At 46.3% G+C, this 10,000-nt stretch overlaps 1 protein-coding gene across 10 annotated transcripts in view; it reads right to left on the bottom strand.

Moving 5' to 3' along the window:
- The window catches only part of LOC135107737 (trichohyalin-like), a 21,168-nt gene that overhangs the window by 6,697 nt on the left and 4,471 nt on the right, over positions 1-10,000 (bottom strand). For 8 of the 10 annotated variants that reach the window (XM_064018008.1, XM_064018010.1, XM_064018012.1 and 5 more), the window contains exons 9-12: positions 9,581-9,778; positions 9,369-9,479; positions 8,134-8,337; positions 7,701-7,898 (exon numbers count right to left, since the gene is read on the bottom strand). In XM_064018008.1, the coding sequence (XP_063874078.1) occupies positions 7,701-7,898; positions 8,134-8,337; positions 9,369-9,479; positions 9,581-9,778 (711 nt within the window). The remainder of the gene's footprint in view (positions 1-7,700; positions 7,899-8,133; positions 8,338-9,368; positions 9,480-9,580; positions 9,779-10,000) is intronic. The other 2 variants (XM_064018015.1, XM_064018017.1) reach the window with 2 other exon arrangements.

Below are 10,000 nucleotides of genomic sequence, written 5' to 3'. Positions count from 1 at the left end.
GAAGGGCAGTTTCGGGGGCTCAAGCCCCACGGGCTGTTATCGTTGTGGCAAAAATTGTCGCAGTGACAAAAGGGGATGCCAGGCAATAGATAAAGTGTGTCGTAACTGCGGGAAAAGAGGGCATTTTGCGAGTGTATGTCAGCAGACAGTGAGGAAACGACGAGGAGCTTCGAGGAGTTCCTCAACTGTCTCTCCTCATCGCGGTGCAGGCCCGAGGCGGGGAGCCAGTGCCAGTGTATACCAGCTCTTATCAGGCGTATACACAAAGACGGTGACGGCACGACCTGCGCCCCAGGTGCTCATTACCGCCACACATCCCGCTGGAAGAGACAAGATTACGTGGACTCCTGACTCTGGGGCCGAAACGACCGTTATTGGCCTCGACACGGCAACACTCCTTGGAATCCCGCCCTCCAGCTTGGCGCCCGCTGATGGTGATGGACTTTATGCTGCCGGTAATCACCCCCTCACCTGTGTAGGAACTTTCTCGTCGCACTTGCAACTGGGCGACAGGGAAGCTGAGACTGTTGTGAGCGTGGTGAAGGAGGTGAAGGGGGCGCTGCTTAGCTGGTACGATTCCATCGCTCTCGGAATCCTCCCCGAAGATTTTCCGGCTCAAATCCGACCGCTACGCAGGGAAGAACAGCACACCGGCAACAGCTCCATCAAGTACCCGACCGCCTCGCAGCCACCTCTATCTACGCCCACAGAAGTGATCAGCTGGCCTCATTCCTACGACCCAACGCCACAGCAGCGTGCGGGGCACGCTGCTGCTGTGATCAAGGCCTTTCCCAGCGTCTTCGAAGCAAAGGAAGGTTTACGTGCAATGGCTGGTGGATCCATGGCCATCGAGTTGACAGACGACGCTCGACCCTTCGCCGTAACAGCATCTCGTACAATCCCTTACAATTGGCGTGAAGAAATTAAGAGCCAGTTGGAAGAGCTGCTTAACAAGGGAATCATCGAGAGTGTGGACTACCCTACGGCATGGTGCCACCCCATCGTGCCTGTCCCAAAAAAGACATCTGGTGTAAGGCTGTGTGTTGACCTGACACGACTCAACCGTTACGTGAAGAGGCCCGTGTATCCAGTGCGCTCACCTCATGACGCCATCGCCTCGATCGGGACCGGAGCAGTTTGGTTCACCACTCTTGATGCCAAGATGGGGTATTTTCAAGTCCCCATTAGAGAAGAAGACCAGGATTTAACCTGCTTCATAACACCTTGGGGTCGGTACAAGTTTCGGCGAGCGGTTATGGGTCTCGTCTCGTCTGGAGACGAGTATAACCGTCGAGGAGACCAAGCTCTCGGCGACATACCTAACACCATCAAGATCGTGGACGACATCCTGGCCTATGACTCCACCTACAGTGCGCACTTAGCCCATGTCATTCAGATTGTGCGGCGGTGTGACCAGCACGGCATCACTCTCAACCCACAGAAGTTTACATTCGCGGAAAGAGTGGTAGATTACTGTGGTTACTCTGTTTCTGGACAAGGCTACACGACAGACTCAAAGAAAGTTAAGGCAATCTCTGACTTCCCACGACCACAGCACATCACCGACTTACGATCATTCATGGGTCTTACAAACCAGCTTGGAAGCTTTTCTCCTGCTGTGGCTGCAGCTGCACAACCCCTCAGAGATCTCTTACGCCCGAAGAACAGTTGGTGCTGGTCTCCTAACCATGAAGAGGCGTTTGAGAAGGTGAAACAGTGTCTCGTCAGCCCACCTGTCTTGGCATACTTCGACCCATCATTACCAACGATGCTACAGACTGACGCCTCAAGGATGCACGGATTTGGATTCGTTCTCCTGCAGAAGCACAGTGACCAGTGGAAGATGGTGCAATGCGGGTCAAGATTTGTTACAGACACAGAGAGCCGCTATGCAGTAATAGAGTTGGAAATGGCTGCAATCGTCTGGGCAGTCAGGAAATGTGGCACCTACCTGAAAGGACTCCCTCACTTCGATCTAGTGCTCGACCACCGCCCGCTGATACCTCTCCTCAATAGCAAGTTGTTGGGAGAAGTAGAGAACCTGCGGCTGCAGCGCATGAGGGAGAAGCTTGCTCAGTATTCTTTCACAGCAAGCTGGCAAAAGGGATCGACACACTGTGTGCCCGACGCCCTCTCACGTGCTCCAGTACAGGACCCAGTGGAGGAAGAGGATGCTGCTACTTCTGGTGACCTCGACCCTCTCCACTCAGCGGTCATCTCAGCGTTATCTGCCACCAATGAGGACGGCGTCCGCTTAGCACCACTCCAGGATCAGACTGTGGAAATGGTACGTGCCGCAGCAGCAAGAGACGGGGAGTACTGCTTGCTCAAGAACGTCATCATCGAGGGCTTCCCTGATCATTGCCACGACCTCGATCACCGCTTGCGTACGTACTGGCCGGTGCGCAGTCTGCTGGCCGTAGACGACGACCTGGTGGTTTACGGGCCGAGGCTTCTTATTCCTCACAGCCTCCGCCGAGAAACACTAGAGCGACTCCATGACAGTCATCAGGGGATGGAGCGCACCAAGCGACGGGCCCGACAAACGGTGTACTGGCCTGGTATGGACAGAGACGTTGAGAACGTCGTTTCTGGATGCTCACTATGCCGTCCACTCCTACCAAGCCAAGCCAACGAACCTCTCTGGCAGGACACGGACACACCCAGCAGGGTGTTTGAGTCAGTTTCTGCAGACTACTTCCACGCAGCAGGCCGTACATACCTCGTGTATGTAGATCGCTTGTCTGGGTGGCCTCACGTGTCTGCATGCTCACGTCCAGCATCGGCTGATCAGCTCGTTCGTGTCCTTCGGGGTGTGTTCGCCGACACGGGCGTGCCTGTTCTCCTGAGGACTGACGGTGGACCGCAGTTCACTTCTTCATCGGTACGGCGCTTCCTGGCTCGATGGGGGGTGGAGCATCGTGTATCTTCACCTCATTATCCACGCTCCAATGGTCACGCCGAGGCAGCGGTCAAGTCCGTGAAGAAGCTGATCCTCACGACCACACAGCAGGGACACCTGGACGAGGATGCGTTCGCTCGCGGGTTGCTGGAACTGCGCAACACTCCGAGGGCGGAAGGGCGATCACCAGCACAAGTCCTCTTCGGTCATCCTATGAGGTCCTGTGTCCCGGCTCATCATCGCTCATACGCTCAGCAGTGGCAGCGCGCTGCTGATGAGTGCGACGCCAAGGCAGAGCGACTGAGGAAGAAAGCGAAACTTCGCCACGACGCGTCCGCCCGTACTCTTCCTCTCCTGCACCTCGGTGGCCACGTCGACGTTCAAGATCACACGACAGGCCTCTGGGATCGCCTGGGTGTCATCGTGGCTGTTGGGCGAAGGAGAGACTACCTCATCAAGATGGGCAGCGGTCGCGTGATGTGGCGTAATAGAAGACACCTACGCCCACACAGACCTCTTGCTCCCCTTCCTGTCGAGCAGCACACCGCTCATGGCGGTGCAGCGCTTCAGCATCAGGGTCACGAGGAACACCACCATCCCGGCAGCCCGGAGCATCAGGGTAACGGGGTACACCGTGGCCGAGAGCAACCAGAGCGTCGAAGCAGCCGACAGCGTAGGGAGCCGAGACGACTGCAGGTGCGGTGGCACCGTAGCACCTACGATTAGTCGTACGTGTTCATTGTACGCTGTGTTTGTTTTGTGTATATGTACCGTGTTTTCTGTACTTCAATCATTGTAACTTTGTTTCATGTGTTACGGTAGCCATAACAAAGATAAGGAATCTTCCTTATGTCTCGGGGGAGGTGTGTGGTTGTTAGCTAGTTGTGTGAACGAGTGAATGAGCGAGACTTGTGTGAGGCATGAATACGTGTATGAGTGAACGAGCTAGGCTTCAGTCATAAGTGTTAAGTGGAAGTGCGCGGCCTGGCGCCGGGAGATCACCTACCTCCAGCCTTCTGTTCACACCTTCTGTGAATAAACACCTGCACTGTTACCTGCGTTTCCTGTGCCCCTGCTGGTCAAGAGTCGAACAGAGGTCTTCAAGTGGCACAGGGGACATGACAAGGGGGGTCTGGTGGAGGTCTTCAAGTGGCACAGGGGACATGACAAGGGTGACTAAGAGGGGGTCTGGTGGGGGTCTTCAAGTGGCACAGGGGACATGACAAGGGTGACTATATACATACATAAATACCTTAAAATTATTGCTATCATTATTATTACTATGCTAACACCAGCCTCAGTTTTTCTTCAGTTCCCCCAAAGACGTGACAGAGTGAGGATGTGGCTTCTTTATCAAGTAATATGGACACACAGACTATTCTCAGCATTGTATCTAACAGGAGAAACACTTTGCTGCATTACTGACAGGAGAAACACTCTTTTAAAAGGCTATAGTTGAAGTGATGCAGGTTTTCAAGGGTGTTTTTACAGTTGCAGTGATAGATTAACAACATTTCTGCATTACTGACTGGAGAAACACTCTTTTAAAAGGCTGTAGTTGAAGTGATGTGGGTTTTCAAGGGTGTTTTTACAGTTGCAGTGACAGATTAACAACATTTCTGCATTACTGACAGGAGAAACACTCTTTTAAAAGGCTCTAATTGAAGTGATGTGGGTTTTCAAGGGTGTTTTTACAGTTGCAGTGACAGATTAACAACATTTCTGCATTACTGACAGGAGAAACACTCTTTTAAAAGGCTCTAATTGAAGTGATGTGGGTTTTCAAGGGTGTTTTTACAGTTGCAGTGACAGATTAACAACATTTCTGCATTACTGACAGGAGAAACACTCTTTTAAAAGGCTGTAGTTGAAGTGATGCGGGTTTTCAAGGGTGTTTTTACAGTTGCGGTGACAGATTAACAATATTTCTGCATTACTGACAGGAGAAACACTCTTTTAAAAGGCTGTAGTTGAAGTGACACAGGTTTTCAAGTGTTTTTACAGTTGCAGTGACAGATTAACAACATTTCTGCATTACTGACAGGAGAAACACTCTTTTAAAAGGCTGTAGTTGAAGTAATGCATGTTTTCAAGGGTGTTTTTACAGTTGCAGTGACAGATTAACAACATTTCTGCATTACTGACAGAAGAAACACTCTTTTAAAAGGCTGTAGTTGAAGTGACACAGGTTTTCAAGTGTTTTTACAGTTGCAGTGACAGATTAACAACATTTCTGCATTACTGACAGGAGAAACACTCTTTTAAAAGGCTCTAATTGAAGTGACACAGGTTTTCAAGTGTTTTTACAGTTGCAGTGACAGATTAACAACATTTCTGCATTACTGACAGGAGAAACACTCTTTTAAAAGGCTGTAATTGAAGTGACACAGGTTTTCAAGGGTGTTTTTACAGTTGCAGTGACAGTTTAACAACATTTCTGCATTACTGACAGGAAAAACACTCTTTTAAAAGGCTGTAGTTGAAGTGACACAGGTTTTCAAGTGTTTTTACAGTTGCAGTGACAGATTAACAACATTTCTGCATTACTGACAGGAGAAACACTCTTTTAAAAGGCTCTAATTGAAGTGATGTGGGTTTTCAAGGGTGTTTTTACAGTTGCAGTGACAGATTAACAACATTTCTGCATTACTGACAGGAGAAACACTCTTTTAAAAGGCTGTAGTTGAAGTGATGCAGGTTTTCAAGGGTGTTTTTACAGTTGCGGTGACAGATTAACAATATTTCTGCATTACTGACAGGAGAAACACTCTTTTAAAAGGCTGTAGTTGAAGTGACACAGGTTTTCAAGTGTTTTTACAGTTGCAGTGACAGATTAACAACATTTCTGCATTACTGACAGGAGAAACACTCTTTTAAAAGGCTGTAGTTGAAGTAATGCATGTTTTCAAGGGTGTTTTTACAGTTGCAGTGACAGATTAACAACATTTCTGCATTACTGACAGAAGAAACACTCTTTTAAAAGGCTGTAGTTGAAGTGACACAGGTTTTCAAGTGTTTTTACAGTTGCAGTGACAGATTAACAACATTTCTGCATTACTGACAGGAGAAACACTCTTTTAAAAGGCTCTAATTGAAGTGACACAGGTTTTCAAGTGTTTTTACAGTTGCAGTGACAGATTAACAACATTTCTGCATTACTGACAGGAGAAACACTCTTTTAAAAGGCTGTAATTGAAGTGACACAGGTTTTCAAGGGTGTTTTTACAGTTGCAGTGACAGTTTAACAACATTTCTGCATTACTGACAGGAGAAACACTCTTTTAAAAGGCTGTAGTTGAAGTGACACAGGTTTTCAAGTGTTTTTACAGTTGCAGTGACAGATTAACAACATTTCTGCATTACTGACAGGAGAAACACTCTTTTAAAAGGCTCTAATTGAAGTGATGTGGGTTTTCAAGGGTGTTTTTACAGTTGCAGTGACAGATTAACAACATTTCTGCATTACTGACAGGAGAAACACTCTTTTAAAAGGCTGTAGTTGAAGTGATGCGGGTTTTCAAGGGTGTTTTTACAGTTGCGGTGACAGATTAACAATATTTCTGCATTACTGACAGGAGAAACACTCTTTTAAAAGGCTGTAGTTGAAGTGACACAGGTTTTCAAGTGTTTTTACAGTTGCAGTGACAGATTAACAACATTTCTGCATTACTGACAGGAGAAACACTCTTTTAAAAGGCTGTAGTTGAAGTAATGCATGTTTTCAAGGGTGTTTTTACAGTTGCAGTGACAGATTAACAACATTTCTGCATTACTGACAGAAGAAACACTCTTTTAAAAGGCTGTAGTTGAAGTGACACAGGTTTTCAAGTGTTTTTACAGTTGCAGTGACAGATTAACAACATTTCTGCATTACTGACAGGAGAAACACTCTTTTAAAAGGCTCTAATTGAAGTGACACAGGTTTTCAAGTGTTTTTACAGTTGCAGTGACAGATTAACAACATTTCTGCATTACTGACAGGAGAAACACTCTTTTAAAAGGCTGTAATTGAAGTGACACAGGTTTTCAAGGGTGTTTTTACAGTTGCAGTGACAGTTTAACAACATTTCTGCATTACTGACAGGAGAAACACTCTTTTAAAAGGCTGTAGTTGAAGTGACACAGGTTTTCAAGTGTTTTTACAGTTGCAGTGACAGATTAACAACATTTCTGCATTACTGACAGGAGAAACACACTTTTGAAAGGCTCTAATTGAAGTGATGCAGGTTTTCAAGGGTGTTTTTACAGTTGCAGTGATAGATTAACAACATTTCTGCATTACTGACAGGAGAAACACTCTTTTAAAAGGCTGTAGTTGAAGTGACGCAGGTTTTCAAGGGTGTTTTTACAGTTGCAGTGATAGATTAACAACATTTCTGCATTACTGACAGGAGAAACACTCTTTTAAAAGGCTGTAGTTTAAGCGACATAGGTTTTCAAGGGTGTTCATTTCTGCATTAATGACAGGAGAAACACTCTTTTAAAAGGCTCTACTTAAAGTGATGTGGGTTTTCAAGGGTGTTTTTATGGTTCTAGCAACAGATTAACAACATTTCTGCAACAGATTAACAACATTTCTGCATTAATGACAGGAGAAACACTCTTTTAAAATGCAGGTTTTCAAGGGTGTTTTTACGGCTCCAGTGACAGATTAACAACATTTGTGTAGGAGAAACACTCTTGAGAACCCAGCTACCCCTGTGTTTTGCAAGGCCATCCCTGTGGCCTTGCAAAACAGTGACATTGACAAAGCACAGTGATTCAGAAGAGAGACACTGGTAAACCTAACCTAACGTACCAAATTCTCTCTTGTGTCTTCATTAACAGTCATTGAGGCTGTGGAGGCTGTCATGTCGATGGCAGCAGCAGCAGCAGCGGTGGCGGTGGTGGTGGTGGTGGCGGTGGTGCTCTGCTGCGTCACAAATGAAAACCGTTTTGCTCTTGCCAGTTCAATTTCCAAATTTCTGACTTGTTTCTGCAGTGAGGTGATCTCATTCTGAGAGAGAGAGAGAGAGAGAGAGAGGGAGAGGACAATGTGTGAGTGTGTCTGTTGACAGTGAACAGCACTTGGTGAAACACACTCAAAACACATTCAAAACACACCCAAACACACCCAAACACACCAAACACACTCAAAACACACTCAAAACACACCCAAAACACACCCAAAACACTCAAAACACACCCAAAACACTCAAAACACACTCAAACACACCCAAACACACTCTTACCTTCAATTCAACATTTTCTTGCAATATCTGTCCTCCAACATTTCTCCCTTCCTCCTCCTCTCTTCCTCCTCCTCCTCCTCCTCCTCCTCCTCCTCCTCTTCTTCTGTCACATTCATCTGTTAGAAGCTGAATCCTAATCTTTAAATCTTCAATAACCCTTTCCTTGTGCTGTGCCAAAGCTTTCACCGCTTCTGCAAACTCCATCTATTACCCAAAAAAAAAGAAAAAAAATAGTATTAACATACAAATCCCGTTTAAGGAATTGTAAAGGTCACAAGGTCAGTACAAAGCAAGACAGAGGTCAGGAAGGTCAAGGAACAAGAGATTAAGCTTGAAATGGTTCGGTTTGATACACAGACACGAAGAAAAGATGTTATTGATATTATTGAAGGGTATAACAACATCACTATTCAAGATATATATATATTTTTTTAAAGATTTATCAAAGTTCATTATTTCATTATTGTTGATATGTTAATGACTGCTATTAATTAAGGAAATAATGATGGAATTAATTAGTCTTGTCAGGGTTCTCTCTGGCTGTGTGTGGCAGTGTCTGGGTGTGTGTGGCAGTGTCTGGGTGTGTGTGGCAGTGTTTGGGTGTGTGTGGCAGTGTCTGGGTGTGTGTGGCAGTGTTTGGGTGTGTGTGGCAGTGTTTGAATGTGTGTGGCAGTGTCTAGGTGTGTGTGGCAGTGTTTGGGTGTGTGTGGCAGTGTTTGGGTGTGTGTGGCAGTGTTTGAATGTGTGTGGCAGTGTCTAGGTGTGTGTGGCAGTGTCTGGGTGTGTGTGGCAGTGTTTGGGTGTGTGTGGCAGTGTCTGGGTGTGTGTGGCAGTGTCTGTATTGACTTGATTGAAGGTTCCTGTGGTTTACTCACACCACACTAATTCAAATCAAGTGTTGGTGGTGCAGGTGTGAGCAATAGCCAGGTAGAGAAGGAACACAGTTTTTGGGCATTTTCAGATGTGTAAGTGTGTAATGTGTTGTTTTCAGGTGTGTAAATGTGTTTTTCATGTGTAGATAGCTTGGGTTTGTATTTCTGTGTATTGTGTTGTTTTATGTTGAATTTGTTGTTGTCGTGTTTTGTTCGTGTTTTTCTTCATTCCTCTGTGTGTTTCTTTCCCCCGTCTCCTGCCTCTCCTTCACAACAAACATCGTTCTTTTCTTGCACCAATTACCATCCAATCAATGTTTTTAATCCTTACATTCTCTCTCTCCCTCTCTCTGTCCGTCTTACCTGTTTTTCGTCATCTAGTTTCCTCCTTTCTTCCTCTCTTATACTTGCAATTCTCTCTTCAATCTCTATCTCTCTCTCTTTCATCAGTTCCTCTCTCAGTCTGTCCAGGCCCTGAGGAAATTAAAGAGAGGCATTAGAGTAAGATAGAATATTTGCAGTGTGAATTGTCGGTGTCCTCTCTTTCTCTCTTTCTCTCTTTGTCTCTCTCTCACCTCCCATCTGTTGAGAGACGAGGGTGGGGAGGAGGGCGGGTGCTCCTCGCTGGGACTTGAAGAGAAAGGCATGCTAGTGGGGGAGGTGCTGGTGGTGGCTGTCGTCGTTGTCATCATTCTAAATCTAGACCTTATGCTTTCAACTTCCAGCCTGTGCCTCTTTCTCTCCTCCTCCAGTTCCCTTCGGCCTTCCTCCACCTGAAGTAGTAGTAGTAGTAGTTGTAGTAGTAGTAGTAGTAGTAGTAGTTAGTGTTTTGGTACAGGGGACATGACAAGGGTGACTAAGAGGGGGTCTGGTGGGGGTCTTCAAGTGGCACAGGGGACATGACAAGAGTGACATTAGCAGGATCATGAAGAACAGCACTAAGGGGAGAACAAGAAGTGATGTGTTCAAGGTTGATAAAGTTAATATTTATGAGA

The sequence above is a fragment of the Scylla paramamosain genome, chromosome 15 (genome assembly GCF_035594125.1).
Source record: "Scylla paramamosain isolate STU-SP2022 chromosome 15, ASM3559412v1, whole genome shotgun sequence".
In the NCBI taxonomy this organism is placed as follows: Eukaryota; Metazoa; Arthropoda; class Malacostraca; order Decapoda; family Portunidae; genus Scylla; species Scylla paramamosain.
Note: the sequence above shows the minus strand (reverse complement) of the source record. Positions and strands in the feature narration are given on the sequence as shown.